This window comes from Heteronotia binoei, chromosome 4 (genome assembly GCF_032191835.1).
Source record: "Heteronotia binoei isolate CCM8104 ecotype False Entrance Well chromosome 4, APGP_CSIRO_Hbin_v1, whole genome shotgun sequence".
In the NCBI taxonomy this organism is placed as follows: domain Eukaryota; kingdom Metazoa; phylum Chordata; class Lepidosauria; order Squamata; family Gekkonidae; genus Heteronotia; species Heteronotia binoei.
Genome location: NC_083226.1, coordinates 23372484 through 23388848, shown reverse-complemented (window position 1 = coordinate 23388848; position 16365 = coordinate 23372484). Strand labels below are relative to the sequence as shown.

Sequence of the window (16365 nt, the reverse complement as noted above, 5' to 3'; positions counted from 1 at the left end):
TTTTTAACCTCTTTCCACGTTTCTTCTTCAGTATGGCTTCGATCAGTGCAGGACCTGAGGAAAGGACTCTTTGGTTTCTCCAGTTTCTGCATGGTCAGCTAGATAAACTTGCTAGCAAGCTGGTGTGCCATCTAGTCACTTCCAACTTTTGATGACCCTATGAATTAATCACTTCCCAAACATCCTATTGTTAACAACCTGGCCCAGGATTTGCAAGAGGGCTGTGGCTTCCCCTTTTTTGGGAGCGAGGTGTATTTGTGTGTGTATGCGCATGCGCAGTTACACGCCTGGAAGTCATAGTGACTTCCAGGAACCCCTACTGGGGCACACGAAGGACATTCAGAGAAGTGGCTTGCTACAGCCTGCCTCTGCCTCCCAGCCCTGGTATTCCAATGAAGTCTCCCATACAAGTCCTTTCCAGGGTTAGTCCTTCCTTTATTGTCAATCAGTCTCATGCTTAGCCTTCTTTTCCTGCTGCCTTCAACTTTTCCTAGCATTGTCATCTTTTCCAGTGATTTCGTCTTGTCATGCGGGGGCTAAAGTACTGTAGCCTCAGTAAATTACTGTAGCCTCAGTTTAGTAATTTTAGTTTCTAGGAAGAATTCAGGCTTCATTTAATCTAGAACTCACCTATTTGTCTCTTTTGTGGTCCACAGTATCTGTAAAACCAGGGCTTTTTCCCCTTTAAGCTGGAACTCCTTTGTATATTAGGCCACACACCCCTGAGGTAACCAATCCTGGAGCTTACTGTAGGCCCTGTACTAAGAGCCCTGTAAGCTCTTGGAGGATCAGGGGTGTGTGGCCTAATATGTAAAGTAGCTCCTGCTACAAAAAAAGCCCTGTGTAAAACTCCTCAGCTAAAGTAAATGTCGATTAGGCAGGCAATAGGATTTAGTGTAGTAGCCAGAAATTTCAACTTGAGCATTCTGGAAGCCTAGAAACTGGGCTTTCGGTCAGCCAACTCAGGTGTTTGCACATACATTTAATATGATGTATGTTGCAAAGGGATGTAAATCTAGATCTGGGATGTCAAATTCATTTGTTATGAGGGCCGGATATGACATAAATGAGACCTTGTTTGGACTGGGCTATGTCAGGCTGGGCCATGTGTGTACCTATTTAAGATTAGGTAGCAGAGATATAAACTTTTTAAAAGACACAGAGAAACACGACTAAAGATTTTTTTTTTTTAAACTTAAAATATGCTTAAAACATTAGCACTTGTGGGTCGTAAAGGTGCTTTCTTTGTATTTCTCCCATGGGATCCAGGGAACTGGGCAAAGGAAGCTCTGGCTCTTTCCCTCTCTCCCCAGGAAGAGGAGGCGCCTCAACCAATGGAGAAAACTGAGGTATTGCTCTGTGGCTCCTGAGTGATTGAGCAAGCCTTGTAAAGCAAGCTGAGATGCAGAAGGAAGCAAGAGAAAGGGAGAAGGAAGCAGACAAGAGCCAGTTGCTCGGGGGCCTGATAGAAGTCCTCCAGGGGCCTGATTTGGCCCACGGGATGTTTGACACCCCTGATCTAGATCTATCCTCCGTACAGAGTGCAATCTGCTCAATTGCTTGCTTCTTCGCTCCTGCACTCTTACAAGGAAAGATTTTGCGGAGTTTTGCTTGGTTAATAGTGATTTCAGTGAACTGCAGCCCCAGCCATGAGCCAAGGAGAAACACGTGCATAACTGGAAGTGATTCAGAATTTTTTACGGAACTGCCAAAGAAGCACATTGTGAATCTGGAAAGCTGAGGTTTAGAAAGTATCAAAAGCCACTTCTAAGACAAGTGAAAAAGCAGCCAGCGGACTCTCTCTGAGGTGGCTAACCACACTAAGAGATTTACGAGCATCTTCAGCTTTGCACATGTTTCTGCCTCACCCATGCAGAGATGGCGCCCATAAATGTATATCATGGATTTAGTAGCTTTTGCAGTTTGTGAACAAGTTCCATTTAAAGATTCTCTGGTATGTGGAGGGGGAGGGCCATGGCTCAACAGTAGAGCATCTGCTTGGTGTGCAGAAGGTCTCAGGTTCAATCCCCAGCATCCCCAGTTAGAAGGATCAAGTAGAAGGTGATGGGAGAGACCTTCCCCTGAGACCCCAGAGAGCCGCTACTAATCTGAGTAGACAATTCTGATTTTCATGGACTAGTGATCTGATTTAATATTAAGCAGATCCATGTGTGTTTAATTTAATTTTTTTAATTTATACCCCACCCTATCTGGGTGGCTTACAACATTAAAACCTTACAAAAACATTAAACAAACCACATCCAGACTAGACAATATCATAATTTCAGAATCTGTAGCATTACAGAAATTACCGAATTATCAAAGCAGTATTCAACATAACTTAAGCACTTAGATGGTAAGGTGCTGATAAGGTGCTGGCGGGGTGGGGAAGCGATGACTTCGGTGGACACCCGCTGGATCAATTGAAAGCCTCGTGGAAGAGCTCCATCTTACAGACCCTATGAAACTTGGACAAGTCCCGCTGGGCCCAGATCTCCAGCAGGAGCTCATTCCACCAGATGGGGGCCTGGACTGAAAAGGCCCTGGACCTTGTTGAAGTCAGTCGGGCGTCCTTAGAACCAGGGATCACAAGAAGATGTTGTGCAGCTGACCTCAAAGTCTGGGGGGGGGGGGGCTTGTATGGGGAGAGGCGGTTCTGGAGATATGCTCAGGGTGTTCTTGTTTTGTTTACGAGTTGATGGGGAAATGGAACCTGCTCATGAAATGTCTGCCTTTGACGATTTAATGGACTTCTCCTTTCTTCTGCTTTGTTTTCCTCTCTAGCTTGTACTGCTGGTACTTTCAAGGCATTCGTGGGAGACAACCCCTGCAGTCCATGTCCTGCCCACAGCTATTCTTCCGCACCCGGCTCCAGTGAATGCGCCTGCTTGGCCCGATACTACCGTTCGTCTTCAGACACCTCCGATGCCCCCTGCACCAGTAAGTACCTGAGATGGGGATGAACAGGCATGATCAGCTACCAGAGGTGGCCACAAAAGTGGGGGGATGCATATTGGAATGTGGCCATGAAGACTGGCACTGCAGTGTTTAATTTGACTGTTTTATTGTTTTAATTTAATGTTTAATTTAACTGTTTTATTGTGACTTTCCCTGTATATTGTGAGCCGCCCTGAGCCTGCTTCGGCGGGGAGGGTGGGATACAAATCGAATAAACGAAACTAAACTAAACTGATGTTGGCAGCACCCCACTTTCCTATCCTGGGTTCTCTCTACCCCTTCTCTACCTGTGCTAGACTCCAAAGCTAGTAGGATAGATCCTACCCTCATCCTACGTCTTCACTGAGCAAAGTTTTTTTATTTACTTATTTACTTAAAAAAATACTTATATCCCCCCCCACTTTCCTTTTGGCTGTAGTTGAAAGCCTTTTCTTCAAACTAAGGAGCCTTCCTCCAATGCATGTAAGTATGTATGAGATTTATAGCCCCTCCCTGCCAGTGTTCCCTCTAAGCTGAGTTAGAGTGAGCTAGCTCACAGTTTTTTAGCCTCCAGCTCATACGTTTTTGTCTTTGTTCAGGAAGGATGACCCCAGAGCACAGTAATTTATGCACAACTTTAATGCCAGTAGCTCACAAAGTAGAATTTTTGCTCACAAGATCCTACAACTTAGTAAAACAGGGCTCAGAGCACTTAACAGCAGTATTCATAGATTAAAACTATTAAAGCAACTCTTGGCGTAATACTGGCCGGCACTAATAACGTAGCACATAAAAGAGAAGCGCAACACACGCTATGATCACACACACTAAATAATACACTTTCTACCCACTTTCCAACTGGATTTTGCCAGTTCGCGCGGTAAAAATCCAGTTGGAAAGTGCGCTGAAAGTGGATTGAAAGTGCATCATTTAGTGTGTGTGATCCTAGTGTCCCTTCTCTCTGGGGGAATAGACTTTTTTTGAGCAGACACACAGTTCTGGCTGGCTTGGTGTCAGGGGTGTGGTCTAATATGCAAATGAATGATTGCTGGGCTTTTTCTACAAAAAAAGCACTGGATATCATACAGTTTGATGGGAAGAGGAAGGGAAGGAAGTCAACCCACATTGAAACCATCAGTGTCCTCAACTATAGGCCTGATGGAGCATCTCTGTGTTACAGGCCCTGGGGAACTGCATTGAATCCTTCAGGACCCGGGTCTCACTCAACAGAGGGTTTCTCCAGGCCAGAACCAGGGCTCACCAGTAAATTGTTGCCCATTGAAAACAATGCTGTTTGGGGAGGGGGAGGAGGGGGGGTTGGTATGCTAGGAGGAAGAGCCACTCATTTTAAGAAGTCACTTTGAGCCGGAAGAAGAGCACTTGAAGAATGGTCGCATCCACCCCAGTGTTTCATCATGCCTGCTCCATCACTCTTTCCCCTCATCTCTCTTGATTTGTTCACTGCCTTGAGGCCTTGCTTCATTCTCCTTTGCCATCCAGTCTTACTCACTTAACCAGTCATCCATTAGGCCAAGGGTGTCAAACATGCGGTGTGGGGGCCGAATCTGGCTCCTGAGCAACTAGCTGTCATCTGTTTCCGTTTCCCTCTCTCTTGCTTCCTTCTGCATCACAACTTATTTTGCCAGGCTTGCTCAGTCGCACAAGAGCTGCATTGGCTGAGGCTTCTCCCTTGGGGAGGAAGCGGGGGAGGCAGAGCTTGCTTTGCCAGGCTCTCTCAGTTGCACAGCAGAGCTACTGAGCCAGGCCTCTCTTCCTTCTATTGGCTGAGGCTCCTCACCCCCCTGGTCCCCTGAGGATGGAAGGAAAGAGCCAGAGCTTCCTTTGTCCAGTTCCCTGGATCACATGTAAGAGATATAAAATCTTTAATTGTATTTGTCTGTGTCCTTTACAAAGTTTATATCTCTGCTACCTAACTTAAATAGGAATGCACGTGGCCTGGCCAGACCTGGCCTGGCCCGACAAGGTCTCATTTATGTCAGATGCAGCCCTCATGAGTTCGACACCCCTGCATGAGGCAGTATTTCTAAGCACTTCCCTTATGGAACTGGCTCATGGGCAGGAAGATAGAACGTTATTATGGACAATGAAACTGTGTGATCAAAAGCCGAAGCTGCTTTTTTTTATTATTGATGGTTGTCCAGAGTCTCATCTACTGTTCATAAGTCAGCTATGGAATAAACTGTTTGACAACCGTGTTCAAGGAATAGAATTCACTGTATGGCCTTTTTCACAGAAATCTCTGTTTTATTTATTCACTTACTTTGCCTTTTTTGCTTGGACCCAGGGCATATGACAGCTAAAAACAATGTAGTACATATATTGCATAAAACCTACAAAATAAAATAATGTGGCTCTGAAAACACAATATATAATACAGACAGCAAGGCAGGAATTACAAGAGTGGAGTATAGTGCAATGAAACATTATATTACCTACTATAAAATAGCAAAATAAAACTGGATCGCAAGATTAGACAACTCTGCAGTAAGACTGCCTTATACTTCTGACTTACGCCAGTAAGACTGGGCGGCTGAATAAAAGTTTGGTTTGACTGGTTCAGGCTAAGTTCAGCCTGGTCCAACATTCTCACACCACCCCCAGACATCTCTGGGAATTTTATAAGCATTCCATGAAAGGACCTTCCCTTGTTTTTTGTTCCAGCATCTGATAGGCTTCCTCTGTATATGGATAAGAATATAAGAGAAGCCATTTTGAATCAGGCCAGTGGCCCATCCAGTCCAACACTCTGTCACACAGTGGCAAACAATAAAACAAAACAGGTGCCATCAGGAGGTTTACCAGTTGGGCCAAGACATTAGAAGTCCTTCCACTGTTGCCACTCCAGCACCAAGATTAAAGAGCATCACTGCCCCAGACAGAGAGCTCCGTCTATACCCTGTGGCTAATAGCCACTGATGGACCTCTGCTCCATATGCTAATCCAATCCCCTCTTGAAGCTATGCTTGTGCCTGCCACCACCTCCTGTGGCAGTGAATTCCACGTGTTAATCACCCTTTAGGTGAAGAAGTACTTCTGTTTATCCGTTCTAACCTGACTGTTCAGCAATTTCATTGAGTGCCCACGAGAAAGGGAGAAAAAAGTACTTCTTTCTCTACTTTCTCTGTCCCATGCATAATCTTGCAAACTTGTATCATGTCACCCCTCCAGTTGACATTTCTCCAAGCTAAAGAGCCCCAGGCGCTTTAACTTTTCTTCATAAGGAAAACGTTCCAACCCTTTATGTTTCAAGTAGGTATTATAGTGAATACTTTTTGACAGAGACTTCTCTGTGGATTTTGCTAAGCCTGTTTAAGTAGGCATTTAAGTTAGTGGCAGGGTCGGCATGTGGGAGTAGACCAAGTAGACAGATGCCTAGAGTACCATGTGACCTAGCCCTCCTCATGCACCATGCCCACTCCCTTCCCAACCTCTCCGAGGCTTCCTGACAATGGCTCTCCTCCTTCCTCGAGGATCGGGGACAAAGGGTGGCAATTGGTGGCGAGCGGTCCCGGAGGCGCACACTGGACTGTGGAGTGCCTCAGGGGGCAGTTCTCTCACCAATATTATTCAATATCTACATGCGCCCTCTTGCCCAGATTGCCAGGAGATACGGACTTGGGTGCCATCAATATGCAGATGACACCCAACTCTATCTGCTAATGGACGGCCGGCCTGACTGCGTCCCTGAGAATCTAGACCGGGCCCTGCAGGATATGGCAATGTGGTTGAGGAGGAGCGGGCTGAAATTGAACCCAGCGAAGACAGAAGTCCTTTGTCTGGGTCGGGGCGCCCGGGAAGGGGAAACACCTCTTCCGGTCTTCGACGGAGCGCCGCTGAAAGCGGCGCACCGGGTTAGGAGTCTGGGAGTTTTACTGGAGCCTTCATTATCAATGGAGGCCCAGATTGCAGCCACTGCCAAGTCAGCCTTCTTCCATCTGAGGCGGGCAAGGCAGTTGGCTCCCTTCCTAGAGCGCCAAGATCTGGCAACGGTACTTCACGCAACGGTCACCTCGAGACTGGATTACTGTAATGCCCTCTACATGGGGCTGCCTCTGTACCGAACCCGGAAGCTGCAGCTGGTGCAGAACGCAGCGGCCAGGCTACTGTTGGGGCTCCCTAAATGGGAGCACATACAGCCTGGGCTGCGCGAGCTGCACTGGCTGCCAGTTATATACCGGGTTCGTTACAAAGTGCTGGTCATTACCTTTAAAGCCCTATATGGTCGAGGACCTGTCTACCTCAGGGACCGTCTCTCCCTATATGAACCCCAGAGAGCACTGAGGTCAGCTGGAAAAAACTTGCTGACTATCCCCGGACCAAGAGAGGTGAAGTTGCAATGCACCCGCAATCGGGCCTTCTCCTCTGTGGCCCCGAGCTTATGGAACCAACTTCCAGAGGAAATGCGGGCCCTGCGGGATCTTGAACAATTCCGCAGGGCCTGCAAGACTTTCCTCTTCCGACTGGCTTTCGATGATGTAGAAAATTAAGTACTAATGATACCGCCATCATAATAAAGAACAAATAGCAATAGCATTAGCACTTTTATAACTGTAATTAATTTTAAATCTATTAGAATTTTAATGTTGAATGTAACCTTGTTTTTATACAATGGAATGTTACTGTTACTGTTAGCCGCCCTGAGCCTGCCCCGGCGGGGAGGGCGGGATATAAATAAAATTATCTAATCTAATCCTGAGGCAGCAGAACCCCCAGGGCTGGGCCTGGTTAGTGGCCACAGCCCCATTTTGTAGCAGTGAAGTCTGTAAGTTAGTGTTGCATAAGGAAAGTCTTCCCCTTGTTTCCCTTGAATCTGTTTTCTGCACATGTTGGGTGTCCTCAGGTTCTAATGTTATGAGAGAAATTTCACTCTCTTCACAGATTCCTGTTATTATCAGTCTATTAGTCACCTCTGAAAGCTCAAAGCTGTACTCAAGGCCATTTTCAAACAATGAAAATGACACATTAGCACAACAACAAAAAACAGAACGCCGCTCCTAAGAGTGGAAGTGGATACAACAGCAGACACAAGGCTGCCACAAAAATGTTTATCTTGGTTTGCAATTACTGTACATGCTACAGCATACACAAGGGTTCCATTGAAAACAACGTGTCCGCATCTCCTGTCTGTGAGGAGTCTGGAAGCCAAGTCCTATGAGGAAAGGCTGAAGGAGCTGGGTATGTTTAGCCTGCAGAAGAGATGACTGAGGCAATTGCCTATGTTGTCAGCCTTCTGGGGACACCAAATTGGGCACCCCGTATGACTTGGTGACGTTATTAGTGCGGTGGAGGGCACCAGACGTCAGCCTTGCCTAGGGTGCCAGACAATCTAGGGACAACCCTGCTGAGAGACGATACAATAACCATCTTCAGGTACTTGAAGGGCTATCATATAGAGGATGGCATGGAGTTGTTTTCTGTTGCCCCAGAGGGTCAGACCTGAATCAGTGGGGTGAAAATAAATTAAAAGAGGTTTTGGCTAAACTTTAGGAAGAACTTCCTGACAGTTAGAGTGGTTCCTCATGGAACAGACTTTCTAAGGAAGTGGTGGGCTCTCTGGAATGGGGTCACTGGGTTGGGGGGAGAGTCAGGAGAGGTATTTGTGAATTTCTAGCATTGTGCATGGGATTGGACTAGATGACCCTGGAGGTCCCTTCCAACTCTATGATTCTATGAGTCCTTCTCCACAGGACATCTGGAGATGCTCACTGAGCAGCATGACATCTTCCTGTTGTGGCTCAGTGGTAGAGCATCTGCTTGAGAAGAAGAAGGTCCCAGGTTCCATCCCCGGCATCTACAAAAAAGGGTCCAGGAAAATAGGTGTGAAAAACCTCAGCTTGAGACCCTGCAGAGCCGCTGCCAGTCTGAGAAGACAATACTGACTTTGATGGACCAAGGGTCTGATTCAGTATAAGGCAGCTTCATATGTTCATATGTTCCTGTCTGTTCCCTCCAATAGCTGCTATTGGTTGGAGCAGGGTAACTCTGAACATGGTGGCATCATGTGTGCAGTGGGTACCCCCTACACATGAAGGGGGTTCGGAGGCACAAAGGTTTTAGTTGGAGATGATGGGGATTGAACCTGGGACATTCTGCTTACCAAGCAGATGCTCTTCCACTGAGCCACTGTCCTTCCCCAAAGGTGAGGGATGTTGCTTTCCTCTTCATTGGGGATCTGGGAGAACTTACAACACCATTCTCCTGTCCACCCTTTTATCCTCATAAGAACCTGCTGACGTAGGGAGTGTGTGACTGGCCCAAGGTCACCCACTGAGCTTCCATGGCAAAGTGGGGATTTGAACCGAGGGTGTTCTCAGATTCTAGCCCCTCACTCTAACCACACGGAGAGGCCCTCTTCATTGTCCCATCAATCAAAGAAGCTTGTGCTGAGGGTACACAAGAGGGAGGGCCTTTTTAGTGGCAGCCCCACAATTATGGAACAACCTCTTCCAGGAGGTGTGCCTGATCCCCTCACTTTTGGTCTTTACAAGCCAATTAAAGACGATTTTATTTAGGACTGGATTTGGTTAAGTTTGTTAGCAGTCCTGAATTGTGGTTTTGAATCTTGCTTTTTATGTTTTTAATATGTTTTATTTTATGTGTTTTAGCTACATTGTAAGCTACTTCAAGCTCTACATGGAAGACACCTACCACTAATGACTTTTTAAATAAATAAACCATGACACCATGCTGGCTATGTGGCAATGAGATAACGTCATCACCCAGATTCCCATCCTTTTGCTCCTATCAGTCTTTCACCATTGCGACTCTTCACGCCTTCATGCTCTCCTTTCCCCCCCACAGGTACCCCTTCAGCCCCACGTGACCTTAGCTACGAGATTCTTGGCTCCAATGTCCTCCTGACCTGGCGTCTCCCCAAGGACCTGGGTGGCCGAAAGGATGTTTTCTTCAATGTCATCTGCAAGGTGTGCCCGACGGGGTCCCCAGGGCCTTGTGTGCGTTGTGGGGACAGCGTCCAGTTCGAGCCCCGCCAGGTGGGGCTGACGGAGAGCCGAGTGCAAGTCTCCAACCTCCTGGCCCGTGTGCAGTACACCTTTGAGATTCAGGCCGTCAACCTGGTGACCGAGTTGAGCCCCGATGTCCCCCAATTTGCTGCTATCAACGTTAGCACCAGCCAGTCGGGTAAGAATGGATTTGCCGTTTCTGTCCCTTGTTTTGGCTCCATCTTGTCTCTTTCCTCTCAATTCCCAGTCTTATTTATCTTAACCCCCTACTTCCTGTTTTCTGCTGGAACCGAAAGGTGCCCTTATCCAGGGCCGGTGAGTCCATTAGATGACCTTAGGCAGTCATCTATGGGTGCGGTCCTGAAGGGCACGCTGAATTGCCCCCCCCCCTCCCGGACAGTGGATGCAGGGAGTAAGCAAGCAAGCAAGGAAGGGAGAGCCGCTGCCCTTTCCACTTGCAGATAAAGCCCCACTGATCAGTGGGCCCTTTCACCTGCGCCCTCCCGTGTGTTTTAAATTGCCCAGGAGGGAGGGGGCGGCAGAAGCAAAGGCAGCATGCATCCAGACATGTGCCTGGATCACAGCACACGCAGCCAGGCCATGCTGCACCATGTTGCCCTGGGGCATGGCAAGGAAGGGAGCTCTGTCTTCCTCTCAGACAACACTCAGGTAAGGCGGCTGAGGTGAGGCAAGGCTGGCTGGGCACCTGGGGTTGGGGAAGACCGTGGTGGGGGAGAGACTGGGGAATGGGGAGGCCTCATCTGGGGCATCTTATAACCTGCCACTGGTGCTGCTCTTATCATGGAAAACAGTGCAGCAGTGCCTCAAATAGAGAATTCTGAGCACTGTTAAGGGAGCTAGTGCCAAAGACAGCCTGAGCAATGGGGACAATCCAGGGGGAGCTTCTCTTTCACAAGTTTCTTAAAGCCTTCAACCCAATTTGCAATGATTATACTACTAGCCTATCTTACTGTTCAGTTTTACTGCAAAATGAGACGTGTGATGCTTGAACCTGGATTGTCCAAGCTGGCCTGATATTGTCAGATCTTGAAAGTTCGGCAGAGTTGGCCCTGGTGAATATTTGGATGGGAGACCAGCAAGGAAGTCCAGGGTTGCCACACAGAGGTGGGCAATGGCAAAACCACCTCTGAATGTCTGTTGCCTTGAAAATGCTATGAGGTCAATATAGGCAGGTTGTGATTTGTCAGCACTTTCTACCACCAAGGTACATGATGCACTTTGAACACTCTTGGACTTTACGTAGAGACTTAGGGAGCAATTTCAAGAAGGCTTACTCAGAAGCAAGTCCCATGTTATTTTATGGGGTTTACCCCCAGGAAAGTCTCCTTTGGATTGCAATCTTAATGGTGTTAGGCAGGCTCCATTTCTGTTTTATGCCTTAGTCTAGCAAAATGTTTTGAAATAACCCTTGACATTCTTAAGTCATGATCAGCTCTCACTGTAGTTCCGGCTGCTGTATTTTTGTTGTCTGTTTTAGGCGGTTCCTCAAACTTCTCCCCCCCCCCCATTGTGCTTATTCTGACTCCCCCACCATCCTCTTGTCCAGGGGTGTCAAACGTGTATCCTGAGGGCCAGATCAGGCCTCCAGGGGGCTCCTATCAGGCCCGCAAGCAACTCACTGTTATCTGCTTCCTTCTCTCTCTCTTGTTTCCTTCTGTGTCTCAGCTTTCTTTGCCAGTCTTGCTTGATTGCACAGGAGCTATGGAGCAAAGCCTCTGTTTTGTCCATTGGCTGACCAGCACATGAAGCAACTTATGTACAAAAGCTTGCAATGCCCAGCCATTTCATGTTTTCCCCTGGGTCTTAGGCTCCAAGCATTGACCATGAGATTTCTGTAATGATTATCAATAAATCAAAAGTAGGTTTGCAACTTACAGACACCTGAACAGCATACTCAAGACTGCTACAGCACAGACATTGTCTCCAGATTTTGATGCAATAATTCAGAGCAAAAGGTGTCTGTTATCAGAAACTGTTAAATAAAATATTGCAAGAGTGCTAATTTTTAAGTATATTTTAAGGATTTTTTATTTAATTCTGTTTGTCTGTGTCCTTTATAAAATTTATATCTGCTCTACCTGGCATTACATTTTAATACATACATGGCCCGGCCCAACAAGGTCTCATTTAGGTCAGATCCAGCCCTCATAACGAATGAGTTTGACACCCCTGCACTAGTCATTTCCTCCTTGGCGGAGTTATCAAGTTAACACATGAACTTGTGAAGCTGCTGTATGCTGAGTCAGGCCATTCGTCCACCAAGATCAATATTGCCTACTCTTACTGGCAGCATCTCTCCAGTGTCTCAAGCAGTAGTTTTTCACATAACTAAGTCCCAGACCCTCTGGAGATGCCAGAGATTTACTCTTTGGTCTTCTGCATGCACTGAGCCGTGATCCTTCCCTGGAGCTCATGCTGTGATCAAGCAGAGAGGAAATATCATCAGAAGCATCATTAGATATCATCAGAATGGGGTGGCAAAAGGTGCCCTAAGCAGGGGTGGAAATCTAGCAGGAGCTCCTTTGCATATTAGGCCACACACCCCTGATGTAGCCAAACCTCCAAGAGCTTACAAGGCTTTTTTTTGTAAGCTCTTGGAGGATTGGCTACATCAGGGGTGTGTGGCCTAATATGCAAAGGAGCTCCTGCTAGAATTCCACCCTTGGCCACAAGGGTGAGAGGAGGAGGTGCTTTCCTATGAGCAACTAGTCCGCTCTGTCACTCTGTGCTTTGAGCCTCTGAGCATCATGCCTGTCACAGACATAAAGAGCTGCCGTGCAACTTCCTGACTTCCATGGCCGCATCTAGACAGCAACTTTCTCCACAGGCACCAAGGGATGCTGCAAAGAGCTGTGATTTCTCATGCCCAAAGTAAAATCCTGCCTTTGCAGGAAGCGTCATGCATATTTCCACTGGGAACGTGGAAGAAAGCACACAACATCCTCACTGCACGAGCCAATGCTTTCCTAAGCTTCAAGAACACGTCAGTGTTCAACAGCAATGCAGATGTGCATTAATGCCACCATCAGCACTCTTGAATGGGGAACATGATGCCCGGTTAAGTAATTTGTGTCAGGGCACCATTTCCCATGTAATCCCGTGTCGAGCTATGCCAGTATAAGCCCTTTGAAATCAGTGAGCTGAGAGCAGAGTAACTGCGTCTCAGATTGCAGTGATATTCTCCCCCCTGGGCTTGTCTCTTCTCCTTCGTTTCAAGACACTGTTTCTTATTTAATATTAATAGAAACATTCTCAGAAATGAAGAAATGAGCCATCGTTGCAAAAAGCAACTTTTAATTCCGTGCACGACAAGGAGAATGTATTATGTTAAAGTACTTGTAAATGTTCTGACACACATAAGTTCTTGCAGTCTCATGGTGTGTTTCTGCTTTTGAAACCCCTTCCCCGTCTTTTCCCTCTCATTTAAGACTCTATAACGGCACCTGTTTCTCATGCTAACTCAGTGATTCTGCACCTTTTGGACTGCCACATCCTGTTTACCTTCTTAATAAAAAAATGACTCTCTAATCTGTGTTGATAACACTACTATAGTTATCGCCAGGCCTTGAATTCAGCAGGAGCTCACAGGAATGCAGCTCCTGAACCTTTCTGAGGGTTCCCCTTCCTCCTCCCCACCTACCTATCTTGCCCATTGTATAGTAGGTGCAATTGCATAACAATCCCGGGATGAGCTCCACCACCTATATTTCTACAAAATGACCTCTTTTGCATATTAGGCCACACAGCCCTGTTGTAGCCAATCCTCCAAGAGCTTATAGGGCTCTTAGTACAGGGCCTGCTATAAGCTCCAGGAGAATTGGGTGCATCAGGGGTGTGTGGCCTAATATGCAAAGAAGTTCCTGCTACAAAGAAAGCCCTGGTTATCGCAAAACACATTCTGTTAAAATACGCAGCTTCTAATGCCATTTGAACACGTCCTTAACAGTGGGCCTTTGAATCTGGGCTTGGATCTGCTCCCCCATCATCCTCCAGTGAAATCTGAAATTGGGCCACTCGATTTATCATGTTCGTTATGCAGCAGTGAATTGAATCAGTGTTGTGTTTTTGTTGATACTCCAGAATGGGGGGATCTGATGCACAGTTATGCTGTTTCAGATGCAGTCCACAATAGTCTTCTGGATCCCCTTTGTGTGTGTGTAAATCTCCCATCTGTGTGAGTGTGCGTGCAGATAACTGTGCCCAAAATGCCCAGTCACATGTGGGAAGTAGTAAATATCTGAGAAAATAAAGGGACGTTTTTTGCACATCACAAGGGGAAACATTCCACAAGGAAGACATTTCCGTCAGAAGAGATTCCGTCTGGGGCTGCCCTCTGTCTCCCACTAATCACTGTTTCTCCTTCCACTGTCTTTCAGTTCTCCTTCCTTTCCCAGCGTCCGCCCCTCCCTTTCCTGCGTCACTGTTCCTCTCCTGTCCCGCGGCTGTCTTTTGTCATGTCTCTTCCTTTCTTTGCATCTTTTCAGTTCCCATCAGCTTTTTTTCAATCCTCCGCAGCCCCATATTTCAGGACGCCTGTAACAACAAACGTCCACAGAGATGCCCCAGCTTGTCTGTCCAGAGAGAGAAAGCATATGAGAGGTTGACAAAATGTAATCGGTATGAATGACTCCTCTGAAACGCAGGCAACTTCTGGGGCGGAACGAAGCCGAAAAGACCTTTCTCGGATGTCAGAAAGCAAAGGAAAAAGCAGTGGCTGTTGGAATCCAGTCATATAGCAGCAAGTGTGCTGACTTAAGCGTGGCTGGTATCAGGGGCAAAAATTCAGATATCAGAGGCAGAGCCAAAGGGCGGGGGTGAGGAGAACTCTCTCTGCAAGGTTTAAAAGGTCTGTTCTCGGAAAGAAAGCAGAAAAGCAGCGCTCTAATGATTAAGGATCATAAGTGCATGCTGGTAAATTGCACCCCACTTATGATGACCCCAGTGCTATGGGGTTTCAAGGAAAGGATGAGCAGAGGTGATTTGCCATTGCCTTCTTCTTCATAGCAGCCTCGGTCTTATTTGATGGTCTCCCATCCAAGTTTTAGAAGAAGATGATGATATTGGATTTATATCCCATCCTCCACTCAGAGTGGCTCACAATCTCCTTTATCTTCCTCCCCCCACAACAGACATCCTGTGAGGTGGGTGGGGCTGAGAGAGTTCTCCCAGAAGCTACCCTTTCAAGGACAGCTCTCCAAGAGCTATGGCTGATCCAAGGCCATTCCAGCAGCTGCAAGTGGAGGAGTGGGGAATCAAACGTCTTCACCCAAAGGGAGATTAACACATGGAATTCACGGCCACAGGAGGTGGCGGCGGCTGCAAGTATAGACAGCTTCAAGAGGGGACTGGATAAACGTATGGAGCAGAGGTCCATCCGTGGCTATTAGCCGCAGTGTATTGTTGGAACTCTCTGTCTGGGCAGTGATGCTCTGTATTCTTGGTGCTTGGGGGGGCAACAGTGGGAGAGCTTCTAGTGTCCTGCCCCCACTGATGGACCTCCTGATGGTGCCTGGGGTTTTGTTTTGTTTTTTACCACTGTGTGACACAGTGCGTTGGACTGGATGGGCCATTGGCCTGATCCAACATGGCTTCTCTTATGTTCTTATGTGACACAGAGTGTTGGACTGGGTGGGCCATTGGCCTGATCCAACATGGCTTCTCATGTTCTTATGTGACACAGAGTGTTGGACTGGATGGGCCACTGGCCTGATCCAACATGGCTTCTCATGTTCTTATGTGACACAGAATGTTGGATTGGATGGGCCACTGGCCTGATCCAACAGGGCTTCTCTTATGTTCTTATGTGACACAGAGTGTTGGACTGGATGGGCCACTGGCCTGATCCAACAGGGCTTCTCTTATGTTCTTATGTGACACAGAGTGTTGGACTGGGTGGGCCATTGGCCTGATCCAACAGGGCTTCTCTTATGTTCTTATGTGACACAGAGTGTTGGACTGGATGAGCCATTGGCCTGATCCAACAGGGCTTCTCTTATGTTCTTATGTGACACAGTGCGTTGGACTGGATGGGCCATTGGCCTGATCCAACATGGTTTCTCTTATGTTCTTATAAACCAGTTCTCTCAGATAAGAGTCTATACACTTAACCACTACACCAAATTGGCTGTGGCCCAGCCTCCTTAGCTTCTCATAGAAGGTGGTAACACTTATGATTCTAATAGTTATAAAAGGTATCTGGACTCAAGCACTAAGTAGCCACATTTCTCATAATCATTATTGCTTGTATAGTGAAGAGGGGAAATGCAGACGATCGCACAAATTATTTCCAGCCTAAGACAGTCTGTGAAGAAATCAAGAAATTAGGATGTGATAACCACAGACCAGGCAATGCTAACCACACAACTGTCTAGTAGCATGGATAAAGACACTTCAAAGGTCATGAAATCTACTGTTAGAATTCAGG

At 47.0% G+C, this 16365-nt stretch overlaps 1 protein-coding gene across 1 annotated transcript in view; it reads left to right on the top strand.

The window, feature by feature from the left end:
- Window positions 1-16365, top strand: part of LOC132570380 (ephrin type-B receptor 5) — a 245887-nt gene that overhangs the window by 177872 nt on the left and 51650 nt on the right. Inside the window, exons 5-6 of the mRNA XM_060236947.1 lie at window positions 2785-2940; window positions 9760-10098. Coding sequence (XP_060092930.1) covers window positions 2785-2940; window positions 9760-10098 — 495 coding nt within the window. The remainder of the gene's footprint in view (window positions 1-2784; window positions 2941-9759; window positions 10099-16365) is intronic.